We start from the raw sequence: 18,818 nt of genomic DNA on the forward strand, positions 1-18,818 counted from the left end.
CTGGGTTGATGATTTCATCATCCTCACTGAACGTCACTCTTGAGTTCTTCCTCTTCCTCTTTGGTCTCTGAATGTCCAGATTTCCCTCCTCAATGGTGAGGGTTGAAATCCGCTTGTTGTGGGCAGTATTGAACTCTGTCAGGTTCTAGGCCAGGAAAAACAAAATAGTTAGTATACAGGGAATTTCATGGAGAAAATATCACTAAATTAAGGGTATAAAAGCATTTGTGGCTTACTCTGATCTCCAAAAGCAAACAAGACTCCCTCTGTTTCTAAAAAAGATCGGTAATGTCCAATATGCAATACTAACAAGTTTCATTTGAAAAAAATGAGATCATCCTCATCAACTCATGAGGAGTGCTAGTCAGAAGGAAGTGTACAGGTCATTTGTTCAAATACCCTTGAATTTTTTGTTGTTTTTTAGTGAAGGCCACATGATGAGGATTAAAGAAAATGACTGTGAAGAAGAGCAAGAATTTAAATAAACAGAATTGTGTAACAATTGAGAGATGAAAAAGGACAGCCAGGTAACTGGTGGCTCACATCTGTAATCTTAGCTACTCAGGAGGCTGAGATCTGAGGATCGCGGTTTGAATCCAGCCTGGGCAGAAATAGTTTGTGAGACTCTTACCTCCAATAAACTACTCAGAAAAGGCCACAAGTGGTACTATGGCTCAAGTGGTTGAGCACTAGCCTTGGTTACAAAGAGGCTCAGGGACAGTGCCCAGGCCCTGAGCTCAAGCCCCAGGACTAGACCAAAAAAAAAAAAAAAAGGACGACTTCCCTCTTAGGGGCTTTCTCCTTTTCTTAAGGATACTACTGCCAGTGCACTTAATTTTTGACATTAATATTTTGTCACTGTACTTCCTGTGTCTGTCCCAGTTCTATTCATAAGCACCCATCCATGTATCTTGATAATTAACCCGGCCTTAGCACTGCTGCCTATGTCTTCCAATCCATTGGACTTCTTCCAACCTGCAATGCAGTTTGAGAATGAAGTTTCAGAATGAAAACCCAGAGAGAACCTAACACACTGAACTAAAAGACAAAAAAAAAAGCATGGAAGTGGCCTGGAAGAGGAAAAAAAGCAAGAATGATGGCCAATAAGATATAAGGCTGCTTCTTCAGAACAAAATGACTTCTAAATTGTAAAGTTCCTTTTGAGCTTGGCAGTTAACTTGCCTTGGTGTACAGGAATAGAAAATGGAGGGTATGTACTCACTTGCATTTGGTCTGTCTGAACAAAATCACATCAGTACAGTGACAGGCATAGGAAGAATAGCCACATCACAAACCGCTGGGGTCAGCCTCCAGAAATGGAAAATTTAGGCTGAGCCTATGTCAGTGGCAGAGTGTTTAGAAAGCATAGGGCCATGAGTTCAATTCCCAGAACCAAAATAAAAATATTTTTTTTAGGGCTGGGAATATGGCTTAGCAGTAGAGTGCTTGTATAGCATGCTTGAAGCCCTGGGTTTAATTCCTCAATACCACATATACAGGAAAAGCCGGAAGGAGTGCTGTAGTTCAAGTGGTACAGCACTAGCCTTGAGCACAAAGAGGACAGTGCCCAGACCCTGAGTTCAAGTTCCAGGACCAGCAAAAATAAATAAATAAATTACCACTCAAAATCTGGAAGGGGTACTATGGCTCAAAGTAGTAAAACACTAGCCTTGAGAAAAACAGCTCAGAGACAGCATCCAGGCTTTGAGTTCAAGCTCCACATAAACAACAACAACAACAACAACAACAACAGACTTTCAAGGGATTCCAGAGCCAAAAGCAGTCTTTTCTATATCAGACTCTTGGGCTATTTGGATAGTATCAAAAGAGTTTTATAAGTGAATGAAAGTATTAGTTTTGGTAAGCCAGTGCTGTTTAAAAGAACTTTCTATGGTGATAGAAATATAATGGAAGGTGGCTCAGTGGTAGAGCGCTTGCCTTGCATGCATGAGGCCCTAGGTTCGATTCCCCAGCACCACATAAGCAAAAAAAAGAAAAACAGCCGGAAGTGGCGCTGTGGCTTAAGTGGTAGAGCGCTAGCCTTGAGCTGAGGAGCTGAGGGACAGTGCCCAGGCCCAGAGTTCAGGCCCCACAACCGGACCCAAAAACAAACAAAAAAAGAAATATAATGGTCCCAGGGTATTGAATGTGGATTGATTTTAAGACTTCTAGTAGATACCAAAACCTACAAATGCTTTCAGTCCTTCAAATAAAATACATATAAACTTGGTACATCTTCCTATAGTTTAGATCATTTTCAGATTATTAATACTAATACAATGTAAATGCTGTAAAAAAAACTATACTATATTGCTGAGAGTAATGATAAAAAAAAAAAGCCGGTTCTGTACATACATGACTTTCTCCCTCACTGAAAATATTCAATATAGAACCTGTAGACACAGAGTTGTATTTTCAACATGGTATCCACTAGCTACATGTGACTACTACTGAATCTTTGAAATTTGCTTAGTGGTTACTACACTGGACAACATAACTCTGAAGCTGTCACAAAGACATAAAAATGTAAGCCCAAGTTTTGGCTTCTAATAGCCATGAAGGAGCCCAGGACATTTGGGAGGGTCCCCAGTGGCAGGGAGATTCAGCTACAGTTAGAAACATCACATCGCCACAGGCTTATTAATGGGCTTAAGAGAAGCTCCTGGGGCTGGGAAGGTGGCTCAGTGGTAGAGCGCTTGCCTTGCATGCCTGAGGCCCTGGGTTTGATTCCTCAGCACCACATAAGCAAAAAGAAAAAAAAAAGCCAGAAGTGGCGCTGTGGCTCAAGTGGTAGAGCGCTAGCCTTGAGCTGAAGAGCTGAGGGACAGTGCCCAGGCCCAGAGTTCAGGCCCCACGACCAGACCAAAAAAAATAAAGAGAAGCTCCTGCTGCTAAGTCGCTGGACTGGAAGCTACGTAAGCTAGCTAACCACTGCCAGACCCACCACCCCAAAGACAAAACCATGGGATTACATCAAGTTCTGTTTCCTCTTCTGGAAGACCCAGTAAGCCCTTGAGTTCATCATCCTCTCCACCCATCTTCTCATCTCCTTTCACAGCTGATGGCAATGTCTGAGGCTTCTCCCGCAGCGTGTACGCTCTTGTGGATGCGCCAAATGAGACCGTAGAATCGATGGGGATTTGCTGAGGTTTGTGAGGTTCCAGCCGAATGTGACCCAAGAAAGTGCCATGTGCTGGGAAAAATCAAATCAGAAATGTAAGAGAAAAAAAGAAAAAAAATAGTTTGAGTTTTAGAAGGGATAGATCATCTTTGCCTCTCACATTGTTAGCTCCTCCCAGAATCACTTCTGCTTTTTTGTTAGCTTTTAAGTCATAAAAAATTACACTCAAGATTGTGGTCGGAAAACAAATTTGCATGCGTGGGTGCGTGCATGCGTGTGTGCATGTGTGTGTGACAGTACTGAGGACTGAAACCAGAGCCACGGTGTGCATGCTAGGCAAGAGAGCTACCCTTGAGCTACAACCCCAGCCCCTCGTTTTTGAAACTATGGCACTATGCAGTTCAAGCTGGCCTTGAACTGGGTATGTAGCTCAGGATGGCTTCAAATGTGCAATTGTCTTGCCTCCACTTCCCAAATCCTGGGATTACTGATATGTGCAACCATACCCAGCAGAAAACAAGCTTTTAAAATAAAAATGGTACTGAAGCTCAACTCTCTTTAGATTTCTTTTTTTTTCTGCTCATAGCCGGTACGCTACCACTTCAGCCATACGTTGGTCCAGTTTTCAGCAATTGGAGATACTCTTTCTGGGACTTATGTCCAAGCTGGCTTCAAACCATGATTCATGGATTTCAGCCTCTTAGTAGCTCAGTTTACAGGTAGGAGCCACAGGCACCCAGCTCTTTAGTGTATATCTTATACATCTTCAGACTTCTTACTCCCTCCCCACAAAAACACCATTGCCTTTTCTCTGCAATCAAATAGGCTTCCTCACATTTTGTGTCTAAATGAATGGCTCCAATCCAGCAGAAGCCATGGACCCCAAGACAAGAAATGGGCATGACCATACTCTACTCTCTTCCAGCTCCAACTTTGAGCACCACAGAAACTGCCAGCCTTGTGGCAGCCATGCTTGCTTTCCCAGGTCAAGAAAGGAAATTGACCAATACAGGCACAATGTCAATGACAAAACAAACCAAAATCCTACCAGAGATTCTGAATATTTTTTCATTTTGCACGTTATAAAATGGAAAGAAAAGACCAGATAAGTACTTGAAGACCAGGCTCACCAGATCTCTGATATAAACAGACTGTGGAGGTAAGCATGTCTGTGCGTGTAGGCAGTGGGGTGGAGACCAGCAGAAGTCATAATAGGCCCAAGAAACAGAACTTTTTACACTCTGAACTTATAAATGGGCAAAATAGACAAACTTCATGAAATTAAAATGGATATAATTTCCAGTTAAATCAAAATGAAGCTAGGATAAAGTAAGTATCACTGACGTTTTCAGCACTGCTGTTATACTACATTAGGGAAACTAGTCATGGTCTCTTCTTCAAGTGGGCCTTAATCTTTTATGGTCTTATCTACGCTGGATAATACTTTCTAGTTCCTGGGTAATATTTTTGTTCCCTATACCTATGTGCCTCATGCAAAAGAGCGTTCCTCAAAATGTTGTTCTGTCATTAACATAGTCTGTCATCAGCTATAAAAGGAAGACAAGACATCACAGAAATAGAGAAAAGCTGATTTTTTTTTTTTGGTCGGTGGGGGCTGAACTCTGGGCCTGGGCGCTGTCTCTCAGCTCTTCAGCTCAAGGCTAGTACCCTACCACTTGAGCCAGTGTCACTTCCGGCTATTTTCTGCTTATGTGGTGTTGAGGAATCGAACCCAGAGCCTCATGATACAAGGCAAGCATTCTACCACTGAGCCAACTTCTCAGCCCAGAAAAGCTGATTTAAACAAAATAACAAACTTTTCCTTGGATGAGCAACAGAACATGTTTCTCAAACTAAGAACTCTAAGGGCATTTTCATACTGCTCACAGGAAAAACAAGCATGTGAAACAGGAGGGAAATACTTACTACTGTTGAGATCTATCAGGAAAACTCTCTTCAGATGCTTGTGGTAGACCAGAGCAGCGTGGACTCGGGAGCAAGACTGGTGGTCAATGGTAAAGTCACACAAATCAGGGTTTCTCCCAAATAAGTAATATTTCTTCTCATCAATAATCAGTTTCTAAATAAATATTAAATTAAATATTATTTAAGATCTTACTGCAACAGAATTACCAAATACTTTCAATCAAATAAGTATATAATCTTTTGTGTATGTGTGCATGTCAGTGCTGGGACTTGAACTCAGGGTCTAGGCACTGTCCCTGAGCTGCTTTTTGCTCAAGGCTAGCACTCTATCACTTGAGTCACAGCTCCACTTCTGGCTTTTTCTGTTTATGTGGCACTGAGGAATTGATCCAGGGCTTTAGCATGCTAGGCAAGCACTCTACCACTGAGCCACATTCCCACCCTAAGTACATAATCTTAAGTAGATAAATTTCTTGCCCAGGAAAAAAAAAAACAACAGAATCCTAGCTGTTTTTGTTTTTAATTAATTCTAAGGTATTAAAAATCAAGCTAGGCACCAGTGGCTCATGCCTATAATCCTAGCTACTAAGGAGGCTGAGATCTGAGGATTGGGGTTCAAAGCCAGCCTCAGCAGGAAAATCCATAAGCCTCTTATCTCCAATTAACCACCAGAAAAGTGGAAGTGGCACTGTAGCTCAAGTGAAAGAGCAGGCTCCTTGAGCTGAAGAGCTCAGGGACAGCACCTAGGCCTAGAGTTCAAGGCCTAAGACAGATCAAAAATAAATAAATAAAATAAATCAGTTCAGGTTTTGTTGTTTTGGGTTATTTTTTGTGTACTGAACAATGGTCCCATAGTCTTCTGTGTATCATGCTCCTAAGCAATCTTTTCATTTGTTGCATATTAATTCCTAAAAAATTAGTATCTAGTATTTTCTCTTTGGGCAAAGAGAAAAAGCATTTCAGTCTATTAGTTCACCTACTGACTGAACATGGATCAACTCTGCTATTACAATGCCATCAATGTCTTGAATGTGAGTCTAGCTATTGCCCTAGCTCCTCCAGACTTTCCAAGTTTAGGGAAAGAGAATGAGGGGGACTATTATGGAAGAACTGTTAATGCTAGGTATTTTAAACACAACCTCATCTAATTTCTCAAAACAATTTTGTGAAGCAAGTATTACTTCCACTGTTAAAGAGGTTAGAGAGATATGCTAGGCTACAGTGGCTCACACCTGTAATCCTAACTACTCAGGAAGCTGAAATCTGACGACTGTAGTTCAAAGCCAGCCAAGGCAGGTAAGTCTGTGAGACGCTTGTTTCCAACTACATAAAATCTGTAGCTCAAGAAGTAACTGCTAGCAAAAAAGCTCAGGGACAGTGCCAAGCCCTGAGTTCAAACCCCAGAACTGGCATAAAATAAAATAGGTTAGAGAGATTACTGACTTGAACTGCTAATACTTGAAACGATGTACAATAAGTCTGGAAAAATTCAAAGTGAAGAGCTCCACAATGATTTCAGTTACCAGTTCTCTAGTTTGGCCACTTAATAATCCTCATTTGATGGGGCTGGGAAGGTGGCTCAATGGTAGAGCGCTTGCCTTGCATGCCTGAGGCCCTGGGTTTGATTCCTCAGCACCACATAAGCAAAGAGAAAAAAGCCGTAAGTGGCACTGTGGCTCAAGTAGTAGAGCGCTAGCCTTGAGCTGAAGAGCTGAGGGACAGCGCCCAGGCCCAGAGTTCAGGCCCCACGACTGGACCCCCCCCCCCAAAAATAATCCTCATTTGAATATGCTGCCCTTTTCCTTAGAAAAGAAGATCTCTAGTTCACATTTCACATTCTACACCACCTAAAATCCTTGAGAAACTAGGTGTGGTGACACATATTTACTCACAAGGCTGAGCAGGAGGTGTATGTTAAGGCAATGAATTTTTTAAGGAGTACTGTGGGTCATATCCTTAATTTTTTTCCCTTTTGTTTTTAAAAAAATTTAATTGTAGGGGCTGGGAAGGTGGCTCAGTGATAGAGTGTTTGCCTTGTAAGCTTGAGGCCCTAGGTTCAATTCTTCAGCACCATATAAGCAGAAAAAGCAGGGAAGGGTGCTGTGGCTTAAGTGGTAGAGCACTAACCTTGAGCTGAAGAGCTGAGGGATAGCGCCCCACGACCGGACCCCCCCAAAAAAAATGTATAAAATTTTATTGTTATTTTTAAGGTATTATACAGAGGAGTTACCATTTCATAATTCAGGTAATTTTTATTTTTGAACAATGTTACCCTTTCCTTTGCTCTCCCCAAGTTTTCCTTTCCTGTCCCTGCCCACAAGTCACAGAGTTTATTTTCCACATAGTATACTTAAAAACTACTTCTCTAGTTTCTTCCAAGCTTCGCTTTAAGGTTCAATTTATTCAAGACAGCCTATGTATGCAGGTTACGTGGGAAGACCTGTGCAGCAGTGTCCATTGGCCAAGTAGCCGAGCTTGTTCCAGGCACATATACTACTCCAGAGCGCTAAGATTAAACAACAGCCTGATAGCAGAATCATACAGTCACCCTCTGTATGCTTTGATCTAACCTTAAAGACTTAGGTTAAAAATACAACATTATGAAGGGGTGGCGTTGATCAAGGTGCACTGTATTCATAAACTTTTATTAAATGGCAACTCCTTTGTCCAACTACTTAAAAATAATAAAATTAAAAAATAATGAAGCCAGGCACTGGTGGCTCACACCTGTAATCCTAGCTACTCAGGAGGCTGAGATCTGAGGATCACGGTTCAAAGCCAGACCGGGCAGGAAAGTCTATGAGACTCATCTCCAATAAACCACTAGAAAACTGAAAATGGCACTGTGGGCAGAGGGCTTGCCTTGCATGCATGAGGCCCTGGGTTCGATTCCCCAGCACCACATAAGCAAAAAGAAAAAAAAAGCCAGAAGTGGCGCTGTGGCTCAAGTGGTAGAGTGGTAGCCTTGAGCTGAAAAGCTGAGGGACAGTGCCCATGCCCAGAGTTCAGGCCCCACAACCGGACCCCAAAAAACAAAAAAAACAAAAAGAAAATGGCACTGTGGCTCAAGCAGTAGAGTACTTGCTTTGAACTGAAGAGCCCAAGGACAGCGCCCAAGCCCAGAGTTCAAGCCCCACGACCAAAAAAAAAAAAAAAAAAGTGACATTACAAACATAATGTGGTGGCAGGTATCTGTAATCCCAGTACTCAGGAAGCTGAGGCAGAAGGTTCATGAGTTCAAGACCTGCCTGGTAGCCATGTACCAGTGGCTCATGCCTGTATTCATGCCTCGCTATTCAAGAGGCTGAGATGTGAGGATCACAATTTGAAGCCAGCCAGCAGACAAATTTAGTAGTCTCTTATCTCCAATTAACCATCAAAAAGCTACAAACAGAGGTGTGGCTCAAGTGGTAGAATACCAGCCTTAAGCAGAAAAAGCTAACACACACACACACACGCACACGCACACACACACGCACACGCACACGCGCTCGCGCACAGAGCCTGGGAAACTAGTAAGATCCTGTCTCCTACCTTCCAACAAAACAAACAACAAAAAAGACATTGTTTTACAATTAAAGGAGAGCACTGGAATGGTAACACCTTATTCTCTTGCTGAATCTTACTGCATTTTTCATTTATATTTACATGTACAATTATGCTCTCAACAAACTTAAATGTGCGGGGGAGGGGGGGCTGGGAAGGTGGCTCAGTGGTAGAGTGCTTGCCTTGCAAGCCTGAGGCCCTGGGTTCGATTCCTCAGCACCACATAAGAAAAAAAGCTGGAAGTGGCGCTGTGGCTCAAGTGGTAGAGCCCTTGCCTTGAGCTGAAGAGCTGAGGGACAGCGCCCAGGCCCAGAGTTCAGGTCCCACAACCGGACCCAAAAAACAAAAAAACAAAACAAATGTGCTTACATCAGTTCTCACAGTGGGTCACAGGAATAAGACAGACCACCAGTTCTTGTGTTCTTAAGTAATGAGAACCAGAATTCTATGGCTCTAGGTTTCCAAATACCTATCAGTGATTGAAGAATTTGTTTTTGGTAAGAAGAAAAGGACTCCCAAGTTAAAGGTACATATTCACTATTAAAGGCACCTCAACTGCAGAAATATTAAGTATGGAATTTTAATGGAAAATAGAAGTCAGAACTAAAAAATGTGTAAATCATGGGGCTGGGAAGGTGACTCAGTGGTAGAGTGCTTGCCTTGCATGCATGAGGCCCTGGGTTTGATTCCTCAGCACCACATAAGCAAAAAGAAAAAAGCCGGAAGTGGCTCTGTGGCTCAAGTGGTGGAGGGCTAGCTGAAGAGCTGAGGGACAGTGCTCAGGCCCAGAGTTCAGGCCCCACGACCGGACCCCCCTCCCCCACAAAAAAAAGTGTAAATCAGTGAATGAAGTAACACACTGATCTTTCTATAGTCATTAAAGCCATAACTTCTTAAGGGAGTAGCTGTGTCTACTTAAGTTGTGCCTATGAGTTATAACTCAGAGTGTGTCTTTACACTCTGGGCTTAACAGACTCATGGCTTGTTTTAATATTGCACTTCTTCTACCCAGCTATCACCACATATCACAGGCCTTGGACACAAGACTAGGATATAGATAGCTCGGTGAGTATCAAGTGCTGATGAAGTTTAAATCCTTAAAAAATAAAAAAATAAATAAACAACTCTGAGCTGGGGATGCATCTCAGTAGTAGAGCACTTTGCCTAGTGCATGAGGCACTGGGTTTGATCCTCAGCACTGCAGAATAAATACATAAACGAACACATACACACATCTCAGGTTTATTCCGGTCAAGAACAGTATAGAATAACTAAGTATAACATGACAATTCTGTGGCAACTCAACACATCTAAAAGTAATGACATGCCAGGCACCAGTGGATCACACCTGTAATCCTAGCTACTCAAGAGGCTGAGATCTGAGGATCACGGTTCAAAGGCAGCCTGGGCAGGAAAGTCCGTGAGACTCATATCTCCAATAAACCACTAGAAAACCGGAAGTGGCACTGTGGCTCAAGCAATAGAGCTCTCGCCTTGAGCTGAAGAGTTCAAGCCCCAAGATCCACAAAAATAAATAAATAAATAAAAGTACTGACAGAAAATGTTATTAGCAAATGAAAAAGGCTAAGTGAGAACATGAGGCCTTGAATTCAAGCTCCAGTACTGGCACATGTACATATGTATTCGCGTGCACACACACAGAGTGGTACTAAATAAGTGAGTTTTGAAAATAAGTTATTTTACAGGGGAATGTGATGTTATTATTAAAATTAGGTCTGCTAAGTGGCGCTGTGGCTCAAGAAGTAGTGCTAGCCTTGAACTGAAGTGCTCCGGAACAGTGCCCAGGCCCAGAGTTCAAGCCCCATGACTGACAAAAAAAAAAAAAAAGAATGTCTTCATTTTGGGGCTGGGAGGTGGCTCAGTGGTAGAGCGCTTGCCTTGCATGCATAAGGCCCTGGGTTCGATTCCTCAGCACCACATGAGCAGGGCAAAAAAGCCAGAAGTGGCACTGTGGCTCAAGTGGTAGAGTGCTAGCCTTGAGCTAAAGGGCTGAGGGGCAGCGCCCAGGCCCAGAGTTCAGGTCCCACAATTGGACCCAAAACCCAAAAATCCCCTAAAATTAGGTCTGCTGCTTGTTTCTTTCTTCCTGTTGCAAACTAAACATTTACTAAATTCTAGAAACAAAATTGATTTCTAAATGTCTTCAAGGTTTATGCTGTTCCACATGGCAACAAAAATCTTAGTTGTGGAAGCATCTATAATAATACTGGCTTTACAGATACTTATAGTTAAATTATTTCCTTGAACAATCTTGATATTTTTGAATCTTAAAAGAATTGGGTGTCAGTGGTTGACACCTGTAATCCTAGCTACTAAGGAAGCAGAAAGCCACAGGCTTTCAGTATGAAACCACCTTATGTAGAAATTCCTTAAGATTCCAGCTCCAAATTCACCAGCAAAAAGCCAACCTGGAGGTATGGTTCAAGTAATTTAATGCAAGTAGAGCGAGTAAATTGAGCAAGGGTGAAGCTGAGTTCAAACCTGAGTAACAGTAAATCTAATCACCCATGACAAAGGAGCTCTGAATGACAGGCTGGATACATGCTTAATTAGGAACAGAACTCATTACAACTCATGTTTGCCTTCATACTTTGTAACACTGCTTATCACAACATCCTAAGTATGACAGTAGTATATATCCTTTGGATATCACTAAGGTTTAGCATATAACTCAGTAGTATAGTTCTTACCTAGTGTATATTAAGCTCCAGTTTCAGTCTCCAGCAATGCAACACGCAACACACACACACACAAATTCACTAGCTTTTCAAGTTAGTAATCATAGAATTGCAATGATTTTACTATATACATCAAACAAAAACAACTGTCCTCAATAATGGGGATTTGAACTTAATTCCAGTGGAATAACCAGTAGGTTTAATCTCCATTTCTTGGAAACTAACAATGAAGACATTAAAAAATAAAACAAAAAAAACCCTGACACAATTAAGAGTTATTAAAACTCAGGTTGCCGTGAAATTCTATATGGTATACACTCTAAAAACTGACATAAACACTGGGCTGGAATTCTGCTAAACTTTTATTTTACAGTACTCACCTCAACTGTAGTTACATAATTTTTGTGTGTGATTCTGTTCTTTTTTTTGTCAGTTGTGGGACTTGGAACTCGGCCCTAACACTTGAGCCACAGCGCCATTTACGGCTTTTTCTGCTTATGTGGTGCTGAGGAATCAAACCCAGGGCCTCATGCATGTTAGGCAAGCACTGTACCACTGAGCTAACTTCCCAGCTCCCCATTAATTGTTTTGAATGAATGATTTTACTACCATTTCCTTATCCTTTTTGACCAAGTAGCTAACTTCATCATACTTCTTTGGAGGAGCTAGACCTGAATCTCATAAAAACAACTTTCAAGTTTAATTCAATTTATATCTTCATTTTCTTCTTCAGTTGTTGCCTACCTTGTTCTTTCCACACAATTCCATGTTCTCACAGGAATTCACAAATTAGAGTGCTTCCAGTTTGTAATAAGGCCCATAGGCCCAAGACCTATTGAAACTGTTCATTTGGAAGGTGAGAGGGAAAAAAAAAAAAGCTCAGTGTCTGTAGGATATGAGCTTTGTTTAAATGTGTTATATCATCATGAGCTTTTAATAGGAAAACTCAGGACGAACAAAAGTAGCATTGCCAGAAAACAAAGCACAGGAGAGGAGGTGGAAAAGTGAGTCACTGCAAAAATCTTCAGAATGGGGGGGGGGGGGGAGAGAAGACATTTATTTCCATACCTCAATTAGCTTATCTCCTTTAACTACATCCAGATGTAAGCCAGGTGGGGGTTTACCTGCCCTGTAAAAGAGTGAAAAATGTATTTTCAGGATGAGTTCATAAATATCATTTACAATCTTTGTTTCATTCAACATCACTGCTCTTTCTTCTGTCAGTCTTGGGGCTTGAATTCTGGACCTGAGCACTGTCCCACAGCTCTTCAGCTTAAGGCTAGTGCTCTACCACTTGAGCCACAGTGCCACTTCCAGTTTTCTGAATGGTTTATTGGAGATAAAAGTCTCATGGACTTTCTTGCACGGGCTGGCTTTGAACCATGATCCTCAGATCTCAGCCTCCAGAGTAGCTAGGATTCAGGCATGAGCCACCGGCGCCAGGCATCGCTGCTCTTCTATAAGCCTATAATTAGTTCATGTGCAAGTAGAAACATCCATCTACTTCACTATTATAGTGCCTTTCCACATTGACGCTTCCCAAGGGATTCAACTGCTCTAAAAAGAGATTTTGGTGTATCTGAATTTAGAGCAGCACCAAAGAGACCTATATTTTAACACTGGATATTCACTTTAAAGGTAAAACAGCATAGATGCTAAGTACTATAGTTGGTATAGGCCCATCACCTGGAGTCTGCTATTACCTTAATATCATAGAAAGTTAGAATGAGTTTGCTGTTTTGAGCTGATCAAGATTAGTCTCAGCTGGGTGCTCATGGCTCAGGCCTGTAATCCTAGCTACTCTGGCATTGAGATTTGATATATATATATATATATATATATATATATATATATATATATATATATATATATGAGAGATAGATATAGATACATATATGTATAGTTCCCAAAGAGTCTCATATATATATTTTTTTTTTGGGGGGGTGGTGGTCATGGGGCTTGAACTCTTGGCCTGGGAGCTGTCCCTGAGCTCTTCAGCTCAAAGCTAGCACTCTACCACTTGAGCCACTTTCGGTTTTCTGAGAGAGGTTTACTGGCGATAAGAATCTCAAGGGCTTTCCTGCCCCAGCTGTCTTTGAACTGCCACCCTCATATCTCAGCCTCTTGAGTAGCTAGGATTACAGGCGTGAGCCACCATGGCCCGCTGTTGTATTAAATACGCTGTCCCAAATTTCAAATCAATGAAGCCAGAGACCAAATGGACAAAGAAGTTGGAAGCTGAAGCAAATGGAGGTTACAAAAGTGCAAAGAAATCCAGAAAGTAGCCACACACACACACATTCATTTGCTTCCTTTGCTCAGGGCTCCTACATTTGCACATGAGAAATATATCTAATCTATCTAATTGAAGATGCAACATCATCTCAATAATGAATGATGCTCAAACCTTTTTATGGCAATAGTTTAAAGGACAGTGAACTGGACAAAAGCCCAGTTTTATCTGGGAAATAGAAAAAGGAATTACATTTGAAATACATTTCGGAATGCCCGCTATGTAATCGCCTCAGGCCTAGGAGCTGCGGATACAGATGCATGCACACATCTGTGCCCTTGCAGAGTTCAACATGGGGGTGTGTGTGTGTGTGTGGAGAAGAACAAGTAACATGTTAAAGATACACTGTAATGAGCTGCAAGGGGTAAAAGCTCTAACTCGGATGTGTCTCGCTTGCAAAGCAACTCACATTTATTCATCTTCTACCTCCTCAAAAGACTTAAATCGGCCCATCACTCCCAAGAACTTTCCAAGGACTGAAAAAGATTTCATTCCAACAATTCCTGCCATCTTTTGTGCCGAGCTTCCTGCTGGGCACTAAGAACAAGGGGGTCAGGTTGGCGCCATCCCTGCCCTCAGGGAGCTCCCAGTCCCGGAGGGGGAGGGGGACGCGGGGCGGCACCCCACGCGGGACGGGATGCAGCCCGACACGAGGGAGGGACGCGGGGCTCCGGGGCGGGCCGGGGCCTGGGGGGCCGGGACGGCTGCACAGCAGCTCCGGGCGCTCAGTCCGGAGTTGGGGGTTAAGTTAAGGACCAAGGTCTGGGGCACCCCGGCAAGCGCTTGGGCGCCCTCCGGACTGTTAAAACGAGCTCCTCGGGGGCCCCAACCCGTGAATCCGGAGCAGCTCTGGGCCCGCGCTCCAGGCTCCGGTTCCTCCACACGGCGCCCGGCCCCGCACGGGGGACAGTTTTCCCCTGTCACTTCGGGGTCTTTGAGCCGTACGTGTAGGCACAAGAAGAGAGCCGCCCTTCCAGCCCAGGTTAGGTCCAGCCGGCCCATCCCGAGCCCGGCAGCCGCACTACTCACCAGGTCGGGCAGTCGAACAGCGGGAGGCTAGAGCCGGAGTTCGCGGCTGCCGCCATCTTGCGTCTCCCCCTCCCATTTGGCGGGCCCGAAGCACGCCGGGAAACTGGGAGACCGGGAGGGAAGAGGTGACATCCCAGCAGCCTGTGCGCAGTCACGCACGCAGGCAGGCGCGCGCGCGCGCGCACGCACGTACCCACGCAGGCACGTGGGGCGGTGCTTTTCAGTGGGTCAGATTTTGAAGTCTACGCCGGCTTCCGGGAGTTAGTGAAGGTGGCTTCTCTCCGGGAGGGAAGTGTCGGAGGACTACGGACGGAAACCACGGCGTCCCGCTACTTCCGCCTGCAGAAAAACCGACATCAGCCCCTAAGGCTGGCACTGACATCCCGTCAGCCATTGGTCCTCACTCTAGAGGAAAATCGGAGGGCGAACCTCGAGACGGGGGCGATCAGTCTTCTTTCTCCTCTCCAGGCCGTCCTCCTGGAAGTCTGGGCCTGGAGGGCTTCCGTAGAGCACTCGGGAATCTATCCTAGGGGTAACCTAGTGTGCTTATGAAAACTAGACGCGAGCATCCAAACTTAGATCCCATCCGAAGGCCGGTTAGTCAAGTGTGGACTCTTAGATTTTGAGCATTGAGATTGCGGTCTTGCCCTAGGCCACAGGATGGGTAAAGGGAATCCCCAAGCACAGCCTCTGGTTGCAATATCTACTGAGTGATTGTGTATCTAGACAAGTGTTTTTCCTGGAGCTTGGGCGCTATCCCTGAGCAATTTTGCTCAAGGCTGGAACTCTGCCACTTGCCACAGCTCTACTCAGGCTTTTTGGTGGTTAATTGGAGCAGAGAGTCGCAAACTTTCATGCCTGAGCTTGCTTCAAACTGCGGTCCTCAGATCTCGCCCTCCAGTGTAGTTTGGATTACAGGCGTGAGTCACTAATGCCCCGCTTCCCCTTTTCATTTTTACAGAAAATTTGGGACGATCTTCCGACCTGCAGATAATCACTATCCAACCAGAAAGAGTCAGTCCCTCATGAAGCTAAGGAATCTCTTAAGATGAAAGTATGTTTTCTTGATTCCTTCCTACTAGTCTTAAATAGAAAATTAATCTGTTTTGAAAAGTTTTTGCTCAGGATGAAACCTCCAAGCCTTCTGATCAAACCACAACATACCAACTAAGGTTTTAAAATGATCACCTTTTAGGTAGGTTGGAAAAATTATCCTTTCCTCTGCGCATGCTTGAATACAAATCATCCAGCAAGAATGGTAACTAATCAGATCATTTATCAATAAATCATTTTCAGCCTTGTGATTCTTTTTTTTTTTGGTCGGTCGTGGGGCTTGAACTTTGGGCCTGGGCACCGTCGCTCAGCTCTTCAGCTCAAGGCGAGCGCTCTACCACTTGAGCCACAGCGGCGTCACTTCTGGTTTTCTGGTAGTTAAATGGAGATAAGAGTCTCACAGACTTTCCTGCCTGGGCTGGCGTTGAACTGAGATCCTCATCTCAGTCTTCTGAGTAGCTAGGATTATAGGTGTGAGCCACAGGTGCTTGGCTATAGAGTGACATTTCTTTACCCTCCACAATACTACACCTTTATTTCTTTTGAAGAGAGATACTAGGTTATGCAATACTCCTAGACCATTCTAATAAAGAAAGCAGGACCAGAAATGAGAAAAGAAAATGAATACAAGGGTAAACATACAATTTACACCATTCGTCTGTTCAAACTAAATCATAGCCATCTTTATTGAGAGATGTTACAGCTAGAAAAGAGCTGCTGAGAAAAACTGACACTTACCCAAATATCTCTGGCAATCTAAAAACAGGACTTTTTGCACCCCAGTCTAGTTGATCACCTGCAAACCACTGGTTTTCACCCATGATTGTTCATATCTAGAATTGATCTCTGTAACTTCAAATTATCTAGAACTTAAAAAAAATCCTTATTTCAAAAATATACTCTTAAGTGAATCTAGAATCTTGGAGTAGGGGAAGGACCAAGGTATTAGGACTTTTTGAAGCTTCTAATGTAGTCAGATGCTGGTGGCTCATGCCTGTAATCCTAGCTATTCAGGAGGCTGAGATCTGAGGATTGTGGTTCAAAGCCACCCCAGGCATAAAAGTCCCCACATCTCCAATTAACCACTCAAGAACCGGAAGTGGCACTGTGGCCACTAGTCTTCAGCACAAAGAGGCTCAAGGATAGCAGCTAGGCCCTGAGTTGAAGCCCCATAGCTGACCAAAAAAAAAACGTTGCTACTGTAAAATCATAGTTAAGAACCACTGTCCCAAACCACAATGTCCCTGCAGATACCAGGCCAGGCACAGATAAGGAAGGTTCTGTGAATAGGCATATTAGGAATGTCTTGTAGGTCCCCAATGGCAACTGCCACAAATTTTAGGCCAAGTTCATATTTTCTTTTTTCTATAACCACCCTTATAATCACTACAGGTCAGTTACACAGTATTATAAAACTAGGATGTCCTATTCTACCCAAATTCAATTAGTTTTTTGTTTGTTTTTTTGGTCAGTCATGGGGCTTGAACTCTGGGTCTGGGCACTCTTCCTCAGCTCTTCAGCTCAAGGCCAGCACTCTACCACTTGAGCCACAGTGCCACTTCCGGTTTTCTGAGTGGTTTATTGGAGTTTCTTGCCTGGGCTGGCTTTGAATGGCAATCCTCAGATCTCAGCCTCCTGAGTAGCTAGGATTACAGGCATGAGCCATCGGTGCCCGGCTCAAATAGTTTTTCACAGTAACTACTTTCGTTACTGGAATGTTTTGCAAATGATGTATCCAAGTCCAACTGTAATATGGAGCTAAAAGGGGAGTGATCATAGACCAGGAAGTCATCTCAGAAGTTGCTGTTTGGGTCACTGTGCAATCCAACCCTCCTGCCTGGTTATTGGTGCCACTTAGAGGGTTTGAGCTAAGTGCTTTCTCAGAGCTTTTTTGTTCAAGGATAGTACTCTACCACTTGAGCCACAGCTTCACTTCTAGCTTTTTTGGTGGCTAATTGGAGATAAGTCTCATGGACTTTCCTTCCTGGGCTGGCTTTGAAAACTGCAATCCTCAGATCTCAGCCTCCTGAGTAGCTAGGATTATAGAGGTGAGCCATTGGCATCTGGCTTGTTCTTTATTTTTTGGCAGCCTCAAACTTGGCAACCTTCTTTTTCAACTTCCATTACAGGCTGCCACAACTGGCTTTGTCCAGTTTTTTGTGGTTCTTGTTGGTTGTGGGACATGAACTTCGGACGTTGGTGCTGTCCCTGAGCTTTTTTACTCAAGGCTAGTACTCTGCCACTTTGAGCCACAGCACCACTTCTGGTTCTTAATTGGAGATAAGAGTCTCACAGACTTTCCTGCCCAAACCGAATTTAAACCTCAATTCTCAGATCTCAGCCTTCTAAGTAGCTAGGATTATAGGGGTGAGCTACCAGCGCCCTGCTCTGTCCAGTTTTTCAAGGAATCCTTATCTAGTCTCCAGTCTTCTTCAAAGTCCATTTTTTAAAATTTCCTGACAACACCTATGTCATGAGGATGTTAGTCACAAAAAATTACTACAAAAGATTTTTTAATGTTTATTTGTGTTAAGGAAGTAGGATGGTGTAAAAGTGCAGAGACATATGCATTTGAGCCCTTGTTTCTCTACTGTTCACATTCCTATAGAATAAGGAGATGAAGTAACATGAAGGGGAGTGGAAAAAATGGATATAAATATACCTGAAGTGGCTAGATCCTCTAAGTCACTAAAGGATGGGCTGAAAATCTTGGCCTAATTCACATTCACGTAAGAGCCTCAGCCAATTATGTTCCTAACTGTTCTAGCCCTTGAATAAGGGAAGTGGACAACATTTATATTACAAGACATCAATCTTTTATTGTAACTTTGTCTAAAACTATGCATGGAAAGAGTAACCTCTTGTTCATAAATTAGGATAAATCTAACACCAATAAACCAGTATTATTTACAAAAATGAACCTTTTTTTGCTTTATCATCAGGTTCACAAAGCTAAGTCTTTTTTTTTTTTTTTTTTTTTGGGTCCGGTCGTGGGGCCTGAACTCTGGGCCTGGGCACTGTTCCTCAGCTCAAAGCTAGCGCTCTACCACTTGAGTCACAGCGCCACTTCCAGCTTTTTTCTTTTTTCTTATGTGGTGCTGAGGAATCGAACCCAGGGCCTCAGGCATGCAAGGCAAGCGCTCTACCACTG

The 18,818-nt window shown here is 43.3% G+C and overlaps 1 protein-coding gene across 1 annotated transcript in view; it reads right to left on the bottom strand.

Annotated features, from left to right (window-relative positions):
- Ppp1r8 (protein phosphatase 1, regulatory subunit 8) overlaps positions 1-14,682 on the bottom strand; it is a 26,159-nt gene extending 11,477 nt beyond the window's left edge. The window contains exons 1-5 of the mRNA XM_013032229.1: positions 14,615-14,682; positions 12,361-12,421; positions 5,048-5,201; positions 2,973-3,193; positions 2-145 (exon numbers count right to left, since the gene is read on the bottom strand). Coding sequence (XP_012887683.1) covers positions 2-145; positions 2,973-3,193; positions 5,048-5,201; positions 12,361-12,421; positions 14,615-14,670 — 636 coding nt within the window. The 5' untranslated portion in view covers positions 14,671-14,682. The remainder of the gene's footprint in view (position 1; positions 146-2,972; positions 3,194-5,047; positions 5,202-12,360; positions 12,422-14,614) is intronic.
- Between the last annotated feature and the right edge of the window lie 4,136 nt (positions 14,683-18,818).

Source organism: Dipodomys ordii, unplaced genomic scaffold, assembly GCF_000151885.1.
Source record: "Dipodomys ordii isolate 6190 unplaced genomic scaffold, Dord_2.0 Scaffold6, whole genome shotgun sequence".
Classification (NCBI taxonomy): Eukaryota; Metazoa; Chordata; class Mammalia; order Rodentia; family Heteromyidae; genus Dipodomys; species Dipodomys ordii.